Below are 16,239 nucleotides of genomic sequence, written 5' to 3' on the forward strand. Positions count from 1 at the left end.
TTGAAAAAAAAATTGGGGACAATGTCAAGCAAATAGTCTTAATATCTTCAAAAAGAATATATTAATCTTTAATCTTTTGAAGATATTTGTCTTAATATCTTCGAAAGATGAGAAAGCACTGCCTTCATGAAACCAGAGCATATTGTTATCAAAGGAACATTCAAAAGACGAAAAATAACTCTTAAAATTAAAAAACTTTAAAAAATATGAATGCAAAAATGAAATTTTCAGTGAGGGAATGGCAGACTTTTTCTGGTCACCTGAAAACAATCAGCAGCTCAGAAGCGCTCAGGACAGAACCAAGCACAGGGCAGGTTTTTCAAATGAATCAGTCAGTGAAAGAGTGCATAAAGAAATCCTTCACACCTGTGATCGATCTTCTGTGCCTCCTGGCATCATAATTCTGAGCCAGGAGCCCAAGTAGGGCAAAGGCTTCATGGACAATGCTGAACTTGAGCCTCTGAGAGAATCATGCCCCAGCCTAACAGTCTGACACCCACAGGGACCTGCTGGTTGGTTTCAGTTTGGCAGCATTCATAAGACTTAGTTAGGCCTCACCAGGTCCCCCAGGGTATAAATTCTTCCATTTTTACAGATGGGAAAACTAAGGTCTGGAAGACAAAGGGTAACTCTTGGTTGGAGATGGGTCTAAAAGGGGAACTCGTATTCTGTGTAGCTTATCTCAAGAGCTCTTGTCCTCTATTTGTACTATTTTTCTGATTATAAAACAATATATGCTTATTTTGAAAAACTCAAACATTTCAACAAGGTAGAATATGAAAGAATCTGGTAACCCTGCCCTCTGCATGTAATCATGGCCAACAGTGTGGTGCTTAGTCCTCCATATTATGTTTTCTACGCATATGTCAATGCATTTTAAAGTGGGATCATTATTCTTCTATCTTAAAATGTATTTCTATGTGCCTTATTCTTTCAGATGAAGCTTATAATCAATTTATCCAGTTGCCCCCTCTGGCCCCATCAACCTCTCTAGGATTTGACTTAAGATGTGTACATCACTGGGAAGATTTAATATTTTTCCAATATCATGTCTTTTCATCCAGTTATTCAGGCATTCTTTAACATCCATTAATAAAGATTTCTATTTTTCTTCATTTATGCCTTAAATACACCGTATTAAGTTTATCCCAAATGTGTTTTATCATTTGTGTTGCTAATAAGAATGGGGTCTTAGCAAAAAGAGCCCTCGAAAATAAAAAAAAAAAAAAAGAAAGAAAAGAATGGGATCTTGGCCGGGTGCAGTGGCTCACCTGTAATCCCAACACTCTGGGAGGCCAAGGCAGGAGGATCACTTGAGCCCAGGAGTTTGAGACCAGCCTGGGCAACACAGTGACACCCCATCTCTCTCCAAAAAAGAAAAATTGGCCAGGTGTGGTGGCACATGGCTGTAGTCCCAGCTACTCAGGAAGCTGAGACAGGATGGTCTATTGAGCCTGGGAGGTGGACGCTACAATGAGCCATGATCACGCCACTGCAGCCCTGGGTGGCACCCCCGCCCTGGATGGCAGAGCAAGACCCTGTCTAAAAAAAAAAATGGAATCCTTTTTTTGCCTCAATTAATTTTCCATTTGTTATGGCTGCAGTATAAGACGAAAATATTCATTTATACACTTTGTTGCCTGTTTTTGCCTTCCTAGCTCTACAGTTTTAAAATTAACTCTCTTGGAATTTTTTAGTAAACACACATATCATTATCAGTTGTAATAATGTTGCTCTTCCTTACCAATATTTTATATTTCTTATTTATTTTTCCTGTCTTATTGCTTTTGCTACAACCTCCAAAACAATGTTAAATAATGCCAGTGACACAAGCATCCCTATCTTGTTCTTGACTTCATTGAGAAACCTCTAGTTACTCAATGTTTTTGGCCTTCTCTTTCAAAGCCCTCATCCTCCTCAAGCCTCAAAGGACCTGCTATTTCTCCCCCAGTCTCTATATAAAAATCTCTATCTTACTAGAGGCTTTTGCTTGGGTCTTTGGCAACAGAGGGTGTTTTAAGTAATTGTAGTTTCTCTTTCTGGATGTCGTGCATTTTAAGCCTCTGTAAAGAAATTTTTCCTTATATAAATAAGTAAAACAGAATTCTGCCAAGGCAGGAGCAGCTGCTAAGGGAAAAGGAAGCTAGTGTGTCCAACATGCCTCCAAAACAGCATCGATAGGGGCAGTGTACATTCACCTGTGTCATTCATTCAGTCCTCATAATGGACTCTGAGGGTGATTATTAGTTTACCCTCATTTTTCAGATGAGGGAAATCTTCTCCGAGCAACTTGCCCCAGGTCACACAGCTAAGTGGCAGACATGGAATTCTAAGCCGGGGTTAGAAATCCTATAATTCTCACCAGCCTGAGTGTTGGATGTGTTAACAGTGGTGAAGGAGAATGCTGAACACAAGAGAAAGACAGATGTCCAGGGGGAGAACACAGGTGTCCAGGGGGAGAGTCCTGCGGGGATGGGGCACCCTTCCCTTCCTTAGAGTCTTTTGCTAAGCAAACAGCATATAGACTGGACTTCGCAAAAGAGCAGCTGAGAGGAGTGGCCCTGCAGGAGTCTGGGCATGGTACTTGCCCTAGCACCCCCAAATCCTCAAATGGGTGTTAATATGTGTAAAGGATATTGCCCAAGAAGGGGAAGGACCAGATTCTAGTGCCAGCTCTGTCACTCACCAGCTGTGTGGCTTTAGGCAAGCTGTCCCCCTCTTTTCCTCTCTCTGGTCCTGGTTTTAACATCCCTAAAATAAGGCTAACTACCTTAACTAGAAAGGGGAAGAAAATGCTTTTGCACCCAAAAATTGTTTCATTTCATATGATTTACCATTCAACAAGGCAGATGAATACATGCATTTATCTCTACTTCCTCCTGCAACCCACTAAAAGTATAAAGGAATTTTTTAAAAATAGACCAATAGGAGGGGGGCTTCAAGATGGCTGACTAGAGGTGCGAAGCACTTGCCTCCTCCACACAGAAGGACCAAAACAGCGAGTAGATAACCACACATTGAATGTAGCAAATGAGAGAACACTGGAATTCAGCACAGAACTTCTGAGGCACGGAAGGAGAAGGAAGCGAAGCAGCTGGCCTGGCCAGGATCAGCTCAGAGCCAGGAAAAAGTCCCCAGTGTGGAGAAAGGGTGAGCAAGAGATCCCCTGTGTTCCACATTCCCCCCACAGGCTCCTGCAATCCTACCCACAGGAGAGCCCTCAGGCCTTGCAGGCCCTGAGACTAATACAGGGGACTTCTGGGGGTCCATGTGACAGCATTGTTCCCAAGAGGGAGTTTGCACTGGGTCCCACTGATCCCCTGATACCCAAGCAGCTGCAGCACAGCACCATTTTGAGAGCGCAGTCCCCACCAGTCTACATCTTGTCCTGGAGCCCTACAGATCCTGTATCTCCAAATCCCTGGGGCCCTGCTGACATCCCCTCATGTCCACTCAGACAGCTGCAGTGTTCCAATCCCAGCTGGACCCAGCAGTGCGGCCAGGTCCCTAGCATTCTAGCCCATGCAGTGTCCTACGCCCTGGGGAATGGGCAGGGCAGTGTACTAAATAAGCTGACCTAGGGCAAAGAAAGCTGAAGTTTGTGCTCCCCAGAGCCTGAGAGCTAGCTGCCTGGAGCCACTGCCACTAACAGCAACACTACCTCTTCCAGTGGCAGAGCTGCTGCACACCTGCACACTGTTCCAGGGCCTGAGGACAGGCCCACCCTACCTGAACTCTGGTGCCCAAACGTGCCATCTTGGGGCCTAAGAATCCACCCGCCCCACTTGCCACTGCCAGGGCCCATGTACACTGTCAGGGAGCCCTTAGGCCCACGCTACCTGTAGCCACTGCCACCAGGGCTTGTGCATGTTGTCCAGGGACCTTGGGGTAGACTAGTGCACCTACCCACTGCCCATGCATGCATCTCCCGGGGGCCCAGGGACCTGCCTACTCAGCCTGCCATCACCACTGCTGGCACCCACTCACACACCACCCAGGAGCCTGGGACTGGCCCCTCTTGCTCACCACTGCCACTGCTGGCACCCACATGCACTACTCAGGGGCTAGAGTAGAAGTTTGGCCCATTGCAACTACTGTCACCACCGATGCCATGCATATCACCCAGGGGCCCAAGGACCTACTGGCTCAGCCCACCACTGCCAACACCAGCACCCAAACACATCACCTGGAGGCCTGAGGACCAGCCCGCCCAGACCTGCCTCTGCCAGCACTCACATATGTTAACTAGGGGCCCAAGGACTGACATACCCAGCCCACTGTGCCACCACTGGTCCCTGAGGACTAGCCCACCTGGCACCCCCACCCCCAGCAAAGCCTTGCCATAGCCTCTCCTAACAACCACAGCCTAAGCCACTAAGAAACCCAAAGACACCACTGATGCTGATCATAGCTGAAGAAATCATACAGAAACTACATTACTGCATCCACCCAGAATCAAAGCCAAAGTACCATACCCAACCAACACTATATATGCATCTACAGGTAAAAGTCATTCCCACTGGGCATGGTGGCTCACACCTGTAATCCCAGCACTTTGGGAGGCCAAGGCGGGAGGATCACGAGGTCAGGAGATCAAGACCACCCTGGCTAACATGGTGAAACCCCGTCTCTACTAAAAAATAGAAAAAATTAGCTGGGCGTGGTGTCAGGTGCCTGTAGTCTCAGCTACTCAGGAGGCTGAGGCAGGAGAATGGCGTGAACCCTGGAGGCGGAGCTTGCAGTGAGCCAAGATCGGGGCCACCGCACTCCAGCCTGGGTGACAGAGCAAGACTCCATCTCAAAAAAAAAAAAAAGAGTAATTCCCTATGAAAGACAATCGTAAAATTGGAAAAAGTGACTGTTATACTAGATGCACACATATGAACACAGGGACACAAGAAACATGAACAAGCAAGGAAACATCATACCTCCAAGGAATACAATATTTCTCCAGTAACAGATCCCAAACAAAAGGAAATCTATGAAATGCCTGAAAAATAATTCAAAATAATGATATTAAAGAAAATCAATGAGATACAAGAGAAAACAGATAAAAAATACAAAGAAGTCAGGAAAACAATTGATGATCTGAATGAGATTCAACAAAAAGATATCACTAAAAAGGAACCAAACAGAAATCCTAGAACTGAACAGTTCAATATAGGAAATTAAAAATACAATCAAGAACTTCAACAATACACTACATCAAGCAGAAGAAAGAATTTTTGAACTTGAAGACAGGCATCTTGAAATAATCTAGTCAGACAGAAAAAAGAAGAAAAAAATTTACAAGATTAAGAAAGTATATGTGACAGAACACCACAATGGAATAAAATATTATAATTTTGAGAGTTCCAGAAGGAAAAGAGATTAGAAAACCTATTTAATGAAATAATAGCTGAAAACATCCCAAGTCTTGCAAAAGATATAGACACCTAGATACAGGAAGCTCACAGAACCCCAAATAGATACAATTAAAAGGGCCTTCTCCAAGTTACATTACAGTCAAACTGTCAAAAGTCAAAGACAGGTCAGGCATGGTTGCTCACACCTGTAATCGCAGCACTCTGGGAGGCCGAGGCAGGAGGATTGCTTAAGCTCAGAAGTTCAAGACCTGCCTAGGCAACACAGACCCCATCTCTACAAAAAACAAAAAGTAAAAAAATATATATCTAGGCATAGTGGCACATGCCTATGCTCCCAGCTACTTGGGAGGCTGAGGTGGGAGGATTGCTTGAGCCTGGAAGGTTGAGGCTGCACTGAGCCATGATTGCATGACTACACTCCAGCCTGAGTGACAGAGCAAGATCTTGTCTTAAAAAAAAAGTCCAAAACAGCAGAAACCTTACAAGCCAGGAGAGCATAGGATGATTATTCAAAGTGCTGAAAGGAAAAAACAAACAAACAAACAAAAAAACTGCCAACCACAAATACTACACCCAGCAAAGCTATCATTCAAAAATTAAGGAGAAATAAATTATTTGCAGCACAAGCAAAAACAGGGAATTATTCACCACTAGACTGGTCCTACAAGAAATGCTTGAGAGAGTCCCACATCTAGAAGGGAAAGAACAACATCTACAATCATGAAAACATACAAAAGTATTAAACTCCCTGGTAGGGCAAATACACAAATGAGAAAGAGAAAGTAGTCTAACGTTATCCCTACAAAAACCCACCAAATTGTAAAAGTAAACAATAAAAGAGGAAGAAAGGAACAAAAGATATATAAAACAATCAGAAAACAACAAAATGACAGGAGTAAGTTCTCAACTATCAATAACAACTTTGAATGTAAGTGTTTTAAATTTCCCAATTAAAAGATATAGACTGGCTGCTGTCTAGAAGACAACTATCTGCTGCCTATAAGAAATTCACTTCACCTGATAAGACACACATAGATTGGAAGTGGAGGGATGGAAAAAAATATTCCACAAAAATGGAAACCAAAATAGTGCAGGAGTAGCTATACTTATATCAGGCAAAACAGACCTTAAGTAAAAAAAAAAACATAAAAAGAGACAAAGAAGGTCATTAGATAATGATAAAGTGATCAATTTATCAAAAGAATATAACAATAGTAAATATATATGTACTCAACACCAGAGCACTTAGACACCTAAGGCAAATAATATTAGAGCTAAAGAAAGAGATAGACTTCAATACAATAATAGTTGTAGACAAGACCCCACTTTCAGCATTGGAAAGATTATCCAACAGAAAATCAACCAAAAAATATGAGACTTAATCTACACTATAGACCAAATGGACCTAACAGGCATTTGCAGAACATTTCATCCAACAGCTACAGAATACACATTCTTCTCATCAATACATGGAACATTCTCCAGGATAGACCATATGTTAGGCCATGAAACAAGTCACAACAAATTTTTAAAAATCAAAATCATACCAAGTATCTCCTCAGACCACAATAAAATAAAACTAAAAAATCAATAACAAGAGGAACTTTGGAAATTGTACGAATAAATGGGAATTAAACAACATGTTCCTGAAAGACCACTTGGTCAAGGAATAAATTAAGAAAGAGGCCAGGCATAGTGTCTCATGCCTGGAATCCCAGCACTTTGAGAGGCTGAAGTGGATGGATCACTTGAGCCCAGGAGTTCAAGATCAGCCTGGGAAACATGATGAAATCCTGTCTTTACTAAAAATACAAAAAAATTACTTGGGCATGGTGATGTGCACCTGTAGTTCCAGCTACTCAGGAGGCTGAGGTGGGAGAATCATGAGCCATGGAAACACAACATACAGCAAAAGCAGTGCTAAGAGGGAAGAAGAATATAGTAATAAATGCCTACATCAAAAAAGTAGAAAGATTTCAAATAAACAACGTAACAATGCACCTCAGGGAACTAGAAAAGCAAGAACAAATCAAACCCAAAATTAGTTGGAGGAAAGAAATAAAGATTAGAGCAGAACTAAACAAAATAGAGACTGAAAAGGAAAAAACAATACAAAGGATCAGCAAAATGAAAGGTTGGTTTTTTGAAAACATAAAATCAATAAACATGTAGGACTTCTAGTACTATGTTAAATAAGAGTGGAACAAGACAAGGATGCCCACTATCACCACTCCTATTTAACACAGTACTGGAAGTCCTAGCCAGAGCAGTCAGACAAAAGAAAGAAATAAGAGGCACCTAAATTAGAAATGAGGAAGTTATAAATTGTCCCTCCTTGCAGACAACATGATCTTATATAGATAAAAACCTAAAGACTCCACCAAAACTCTTAGAACTGAGAAGTGAATTCAGTAAAGTTGTCAGAATACAAAATTAACATACAATAATTAGTAGCATTTCTATACACCAGTAACTAGCTGAAAAAGAAATCAAGAAAACAAGAAAACAAGAAAACAATCCCATTTACAATAGCTGCCAAAAAATATACCTAGGAATAAATTTACCAAGGAGGTGAAAGACCTCTATAATGGAAACTGCAAAACACTGATGAAAGAAATTGAAGAGGACACAAACAAATGGAAAGATATCCAATGTTCATGAACTGGAAGAATTAATATTGTTAAAATGACCTTACATAGAATGGTATTATTCTAACACCATTCAATAAATTGTGTTAGAAAAACTGAATATCCATAAGAATGAAAGTAGACCCCTCACTATATATAAAAATCAACTCAAAATTGATTAAAGACTTAAATGGCAGACCCAAAATTATAAAACTACTAGAATAAAACATAAGGGAAAAACTTTAGGACACTGATCTAGGCAACAACTTTATGACTAAAACTTCAAAAGCACAAGCCACAAAAACAAAAATACACAAATGGGACTATATTAAACTAAAAAGCTTTTGCACAGCAAAAGAAACAATCAATAGAGTGAAGCGACAACGTGTAGAATAGGAGAAAATGTTTGCAAACTATTCATCAGACAAGAAATTTACATCCAGAATATTCAAGGAACTCAACAGCAATAATAATAATCCCATTTAAAAAGTGGGCAGGCTGGGTGCAGTGGCTCATGCCTATAATCTTAGCACTTTGGGAGGCCAAGGTGGGCGGATCACCTGAGGTCAGGAGTTCAAGACCAGCCTGGCCAACATGGTGAAACCCCGTCTCTACTAAAAATACAAAAATTAGCCGGGGGTGGTGGTGTATACCTGTAATCCCAGCTACTCAGGAGGCAGAGGCAAGAGAATCGCTTGAACCCAGGAGGTGGAGGTTGCAGTGAGCCAAGATCACACCACTGCACTTCAGCCTGGGTGACAGAGCGAAACTCCATCTCAAACAAACAAACAAAAAAAGTGGACAAAGGACATGAGTAGGCATTTCTCAAAAGAAAGCATACAGACGCTCAACAGATAAATGAAAAAATGCTTGACATCACAAATCATCAGGGAAATGCAAATCAAAACCCCAGTTGAGGGATATCATCTCACCCCAGTTAAGATGGCTACTATCGAAAAGACAAAAAGTAACAAATGCTGGCAAGGATGTGGAGAAAAGGGAGCTCTTACATGCTTTTGGTGGGAATGCAAATTAGAACAGCCATTATGGGAAACAGTATGGAAGTTTCTTTAAAAAACTAAAAATAGGCCAGGCGTAGTGGCTCACATCTGTAATCCCAGCACTTTGGGAGGCCGAGGTGGGAGGACCACTTGAAGCCAGGAGTTTGAGACCAGCCCTAGCAACATAGTGAGACCCTGTCTCTACAAAAAAAAAAAAAACTTTTTCAATTAGCCAGGTGCGCTGGTGCACACCTGCAGTTCCAGCTACTAGGGAGAGTGAGGTTGGGGAATCGCTTGAGCCTGAGAAGTCGAGGCTGCAGTGAGCCATGTTCATACCACTGCATTGTAAAAAAGGAAAAGAAAAGAAGAGAGAGAAAGAAAGCAGAAAAGAAAAGAAGGAAGGAAGGGAGAGGAGAGGAGAGAGAGGAGAGAGAGAGAGAGAGAGAGAAAGGGAGAGAGAGACAGAGACAGAGAGAGAAGGAAAGAAAGGGAGAGAGAGAGAGAGAAGGAAAGAAAGGGAGAGAGAAAGGGAGAGAGAGAGACAGAGAGAGAAGGAAAGAAAGAAAGGGAGAAAGGGAGAGAGAGAGAGAGAAAGAAAGGGAGAGAGGGAGAGAAAGAAAGAAAGGGGGAGAGAGAGAGAGAGAGAGAGAGAAAGGGAGAGAGAGAGAGAAAGAGAAAGAAAGAAAGAAGGAGGGAAGGAAGGAAGAGAGATAGGGAGGGAGGGAAGAAGGAAGGAAGGAATGAAGGAAGGAAGGAAAGAAGGAAAAGAGAGGGAGAAAGAAAGAAGAAAGAGAGAGAAAAAGAAAGAGAAAGAAAGAAAGAAAACAGAAAGAAAGGAAGGAAAGAAAGAAAAGAAATATGGTGGGGAGGGAGAGAAGAAAGGAAAGGAAGGAAGGGAAAGAAGAAAGGAAGAAAGGAAGGAAGGGAAAGAAGAAAGGAAGAAAGAGAGAGAGAAAGAAAGGAAGGAAGGAAGGAAAGAAAGAAAGAGAAAGAAAGAAAAAGAAAAAGAATAAAAGAAAAGAGAAGAAAAGGAAGGAAGGGAGGGAGGGAGGGAGGGTAGGGAAAGCTGGGGAGACACTTGCCACCTCCTGCCACAAAACCTCAGAAAGTTCTAGGAATGGGACACACAGGTATCTTCAAAAACAGGTGAGGCCGGGCACAGTGGCTCATGTCTATAATCCCAGCACTTTGGGAGGCCACAGTGGTAGGACAGCCTGAGCCCAAGAGTTGAAGACAAGACTTGGCAACATAGTGAAACTCTGTCTCTACAAAAATAAAAATTAAAAAGTAGCCAGTCATGGTGGCAGGCACCTATAGTTGCAGCTACATGGGAGACCAAGGTGAGGATTGCTTTGGCTCAGGAGTTCTAGGCTGCCGTGAGCTATGATTGTGCCACTACACTCCTACCCGGGTAACAGAATGAGATCCCATCTAGACATGACCTCCTGCTGACTCCTCACCCAGCCAGCAGTAGACTGGAGGTTTGGTTTGTGGATAGATTCCAGGGGGCTAGGAGGAGGTGCACAGTGGAATGTAGGCAGACAGGTCCCACAATGAGAAGAGAGGGGGTAGGAGGCAGTCCATACGCTGAATGAGACAGCCCAGTCTCCTTCCTCTGATCGCCAACAACCACACTTATCCCCACCCAGGACAGAGGATTGTTTTCTAGAGAAGCTGAATAGTCCCACAGAAAACACCTAGAGACACTGGCATTTGAGGGTCTCAACAGAAAGACCAGATCCCCTGCCAATCACTCACAGTGACTGACAGGCCCCACCCAGACTCACAGTATTATTTAATGCTTTCCTCTTCAGTATGAACAAACAAGCAAAAGAAAAAAAGGAACTTGGAAGAACTGGAGACAACACAGGGGGCAAAAGAACTTCAGGAAAACTTAATTAACATCCTTAGATAAAAGAACATACTACAGCCAGCCGCAGTGGCTCACACCTGTAATCCCAGCACTTTGGGAGGCTGAGACAGGCAGATTGCTTGAGCTCAGGAGTTCAAGACCAGCCTGGGCAACATGACAAAACCTGGCCTCTACAAAAAATACAAAAATTAGCCGGGTGTGATGGTGCATGCCTGTAATCCCAGCTACCTGGGAGGGTGAGGCAGGAGGATCGCTTGTGCCTGGGAGGCAGAGGTTGCAGTGAGCCAAGATTGCATCACTGTGCTCCAGGCTGGGCGTCAGAGTGAGACTTCATCTTAAAAGAAAAAAAAAGAACATATTGCACACTGCACACATGACACAGAACTGGGTGCTATTAAAAGAAGAAAGAAAAGAGCAATCCACAACAAAAGAACTCTTGGAAACTAAAAAATATGATAGCCAAAATTTTTAAAATAATAGTAGGGTAGATAAGGACAAGAAAATTTTACCAGAAAGTAGAACAGAAAGGTAAGATGGAAAATAAGAAAGAAGAGAGAGAGAGAAAAAAAAAAAGAAAAATAGAGTGCCAAACCAGGGCATCTAACATTCATCTAAAAGAGATATCTGAAAGGCAGCAGACAGAACACAGAGGAGAGGAAATCGTCAAAGACAAAACTCAGAAGATTCTCTCAGAATAGAAGGTGCTGAGTCTCCAGATGGAGGGAAGCCACTATGTACCCAGCACAAAGGATGAAACAGACCCATGCCAAGATGCATCAGAACAGGAAGTACAAAGAGAAGATCCTGAAAGCTTCCAGGAAGGAAATGCAGGTCACATACACAGCACAGAAAACCAGAAAGGCATAAGACTTCTCAACAACCATATTTGAAGCTAGGAGGCTACGAAAGGCCTTCAAAATTCAGAGGGAAAATTATATCCAACCTAGAATTTTATTTCCAACCAAACTATTGATCAGATGTGCAGAAAGGAAAAATAAGAAACATTTTCAGGCATACATTCTATCAAAAATCTTACCTTCCTCAGCCCTTTCTCAGGAACCCACCAGAACAAGGGGGTAAGTTGAGAAGGAGGAAGACACAGCACTACTTTGATAAAAAATAAAATATTCTTTAAAATTACATTTAAAAGCTGATTTCTCCTGAGAAATCTGGTCCTCAGAATCTGGTCCTCATGTCCTCACCATAATTTCAAAAAAAAAATACTGGATTATAAAGTGCATGTTTGTCAACATTGTAACATTTCTGAAATTGTTACTATATTACAATTGATGGCCTCTTAGGTCAATAAAATATGGCAGCAGCTAACATTTACAAGCTGTTGTATAGTTTGCCACAGTATTTAATGTACCTTTCCCTCTTAGGCTTTGCAACCTTCTGAAATGAGTTTTACCAACCCCATTATGAACACCAAGAAACAGATTCCATGTGGTGAAGCCACTGAGAGCCGAGACTGGACCGTATGGGCTCTGGGTGGCAGATTTAAGGTTGATTGAGTACCTTTTCCTTACCAAGGGTTTTCAACAGATCATTTCATTTGGGTCTCCTCAAACATCTGCTCTTTTGACAGCTGAAGGAAATGAGGCTCAGCGAAGTTACGCGGCATGCCCCACCTCACACGTACAGTAAGTGGCAGAGCCAGGATCTGAACATGAACGTCCCTCCACTGCCTCTGCTGTTTGGCTGGCATTAGGGGCAGAAGCTGTGTTCCCATGGGAACCAAACATGGGGAACCACCAGCCCACCCCAGAGTAAGACCCCCCCCCAACTGCCCTCGCCCCTTCGCCTGCAGCTCCAGCTGCACTCACTGCATGAGCATATCCCGGGCAAGGTCTGAGAGGTAGCGTTTGGATCCACTCAGGAATAGGGATCGATATCGCTGCCGCCTGTCCTTTGTCTCCATCAGCCAGGTGTTGAGGTAGCGGCCCACACCTACTGGGTTCTGCAACAGGGAGAGGATGGCAGGACATTAGCAAGCCTGGCTTGGAGACTGTGTCTCGGCTTCCTCTCCTCCCCTTGGATGCTTCCCTACTCCATCTGTTATGAACTGAATTGTGTCTCTCAAAAAGATATGTTGAGGTCCCAACCCCGAGCAACCCCAGTACCTCAGAATGTGACCTTATTTGGAAAAAAGGTTGCTACAGACATAATTAGTTAAGATTAAGTCATACTGCAGTAAGGTGGGCCTTTCTTCCAATGTGACTGGTGTCCTCTTAAGAAGAGATACACAGGAAGACAGCCATGCCAGGAGACAGACTGGAGTGACGACTACAAGCCAAGGAACATCAAGGATTGCTGGCCACCAGCAGAAGCTACAAAGAGGCAAGGACAGATTCTTCTCAACAGGTTTCAGAGGGAGCACGGACCTGCAGACGCCTTGATTTCAGACTTCTCGCCTCCAGAACTGTCAGAGAATATTTCTGTTGCTTTAAGCCACCTAGTTTGTTGCAGCCCTAGGAGGGGAATACAGCATCCCACCCAGATATCGGGGTCACAGATCCTAGAGGCACCAACATAGAGGTTGGGAAAGGAGATGCAACTTGCCCAAGGTAACCCGGCAAGGGCAGAATAAAGGCAGGACAAGAACCCAGCCATCTGCAGAGAAGCAGTCCTGAGGGGTGGGCTGGGGAGATGTTAGGACCCAGAAGCTGGTCCCATGCTAAACAGAAGTTGCCTCCCACAAGGGAGAAGCCTGTTTCATGAGGAGCCCAGGTTTTGGGGGTGCCAGCAGAGGGGCTCTCCCGCCCTGTGGGGTGCGGCCAGCTGAGCCACCAGAACCCAGACCTCACATCAGCCCTTCCCACTTCACAGTGGCTGGCTCTGTGGTAGCAGTAGGGTCATCTGGCTCTGGTCTAAACATTTCATTTGGGGACTCTCAGGTAAAGACTTTCTCCCCTGCAGGGAGTGCAGGCTAGAGGTAAAAAAAAGGAAGGATTCGGGGACAACCAGCTGGTCCTCACAAGAATCAGTCACTGGGGTCTGGGCAGGCTGAGGACCTTGCCACCGTGTGGGGAGGTAAGGAGGTGAGGCAGCTGACCTGTGCTACTGGAAGTCAGGACAACAGGCTATCAAATTGGGGTGGGGGTGGGAATGGCAGGGGCTCTTGGGGAGCTGGAAATGAGAGCTGTTAAATGCTCTGGGGGATAGTTATGGCCATTATGTGACAATTCATGGAGCTGTGCACTTAGGACTCAGTGCCTTTCTCTATGATTATTAGACTCCAATAAAAGGTGCATTACAAACTGAAAAGGGGTGGAGTAAGAAACAGAATGAGGTCAAAGCCCAAGGCCAAGAATTTAGCTGGTTTACAAGAACACTAACTGAAGATTACATCGCACACTTGGGGATGGCTGCCTCTGGAGAGAAGGAAGAGAGTGGGAAAGGGAAGGGGCCAGAAGGGGGTCTTGCTCAGCGAGGGACGGGAAATGCACCAGCTTCACCAGCTGCCCCTGAGGCCCAAGACAAACACAGAGAATGGAAGGAGCATTTCTCTGGGAAAATAAGAGAATGGCATGGCTGCGGTGTGATGTTTCTTAGCTAATTGGTTCTCAAAGTGTGGTCCCTGGAATAACATCATCGCCATCACCTGAACTTGTTGGAAATGCAAACTCCCATGTCCCAACCCAGGCCTACTGTATCAGAAGCTCTGGCATGGGGCCCAGCCATCTGTGTTTTAACAAGTCCTGCAAGTGATGCTAATACCAGTTCAAGTTTGAGAACCAATGCCTTAGGAAAATAAGTCAGTGGCAGTGGACCTCAGGTCCCTTGGGGAAAAGAAAGGGGAGGCATATGGCTCACTCAAAGCATCGGTTACCTGGGGACAAAGAGGCTTTGGTGTTGGCTGTAGAGGCAGGAGAGAGTTCCCATGTATCCCTCACCCCAGACCCACTTACCCAGCTTCCCATAATCATCTGGCAGGCCTTTGCACCTGACCCCTTGGAGGTCAACAGGAATGGGGGCTGGTTGACGGGTTTGCATTTCTTCTCTTGTGGAAGCCAGAAACTGGGGCCAGATGTGGCCTACGAGTAAGGAAGGAAGGCTGAAATCTGGAGAGGCTCTGGCAGTGTCGGCCTGGGCCCAGGGCAGGTGAGGGCTCTGGCCAGCTGACTCCACCCATCCAGCAGCGCTGGGTCTTGAGCCAAGGATGGTGGAGGTACCCAGCTACCTCCCAGCAAAGGGGCCCTCATGACCCATGCCACCCACTCTAACAAACACCCATCACAGCCTGATGCCTCTTTTCAGGTGTCCAAGGGCCTTCATTGTCTGGTGGGGCCCAGACAGCTGAAGACCCCATTTCTGAGGAAGGAGAACACACCAGACTTGGAGCCAGATGAGCTGGGTTCCAATCCCAGCCCCTTCTCACCCTTGCTGGAGAAACTTGGTAAATCCCTTTCCAGATCTGGGCTTCAGTTTCCTTTAGTGAAATGCAGATGATAATCCCTATCTCAGGAAGGCTGGAAAGTGCCTAGCAGGGGCAGACCCTGCTTTGGGGGTCTGCTCAGACCCCCAGAGGGCCTGCTTTGACACTAGGGCAGAGTGCACCACTCCCTTGGGCAGAGCAAGTGGGCAGGCCCCAGTGGGTAGACTGCACTCTGCCCTGCTCCAGTCTCCCCTGCCCATCCTCCAACGCTCTGAGGCCAGAGGAGGGAGGCGCAGGGGGAAGGTCGGCACTGGCTGGGCGCTTCCTGGGTACAAGGCACCATGCTGTAGGCTCCGAGTACAGGGCCTCATCTAATTCCCACAGCCACTTCACCATCTTCATAGGACAGGGGTGTAAACCGACGCCCAAACAAAGTCTCACCTAAAGTGTCCCAATGTTCAAGACCAGGATTGGAAACCAAGTCAGTCTGATCCCAAGACTGAGCTATTCCCTATGAAATTAGTCACCCTACCCCATGCCCAGCCCCGGAAGGAGAGCTGCCCTCCGAGAGAGGAAGGCCGACCATAGGAGCGAACTCACCAGTGTGCGGGGGCACTGGCTAAGGTTGGCCCAGTAAATCCTCTCTGTAGGGGTTCTCGGGTTTCGGGGAAGTTTAGAAAAAACCCCATGCTTCTTATTGTGATGTGAGTTAAGTTCTTCTACGAAGCTCTTGAAATTCATCAGTTCCCTGGGCTTTTTTTTCTAAGAAAAAGAGAGAAAAAGGAATCTGCTATGCCAGGAAAATCAAGAGCTCCTTCCTCAACCCTCCCCCGCAACCAGAGAAAAGCAATGGGGCATCACTTACTATCCTGCTGTGCAGACATCCCGGAGGCCAGGCCAGCCTCAAGGCCCCCCTGACCAGCCTGACAGGCCCCCCTGTGTGGTGGAAACAGACAGTCTTTCCCCAACCAGTGGGTCGGGGCAGGGTTAGTCT

At 44.9% G+C, this 16,239-nt stretch overlaps 1 protein-coding gene across 2 annotated transcripts in view; it reads right to left on the minus strand.

Moving 5' to 3' along the window:
• The window catches only part of CIMAP2 (ciliary microtubule associated protein 2), a 36,191-nt gene that overhangs the window by 12,312 nt on the left and 7,640 nt on the right, over positions 1-16,239 (minus strand). For both annotated transcript variants that reach the window (XM_063698353.1, XM_055349801.2), the window contains exons 7-9: positions 15,846-16,007; positions 14,779-14,904; positions 12,694-12,827 (exon numbers count right to left, since the gene is read on the minus strand). In XM_063698353.1, the coding sequence (XP_063554423.1) occupies positions 12,694-12,827; positions 14,779-14,904; positions 15,846-16,007 (422 nt within the window). The remainder of the gene's footprint in view (positions 1-12,693; positions 12,828-14,778; positions 14,905-15,845; positions 16,008-16,239) is intronic.

The sequence above is a fragment of the Gorilla gorilla genome, chromosome 1 (assembly GCF_029281585.2).
Source record: "Gorilla gorilla gorilla isolate KB3781 chromosome 1, NHGRI_mGorGor1-v2.1_pri, whole genome shotgun sequence".
In the NCBI taxonomy this organism is placed as follows: domain Eukaryota; kingdom Metazoa; phylum Chordata; class Mammalia; order Primates; family Hominidae; genus Gorilla; species Gorilla gorilla.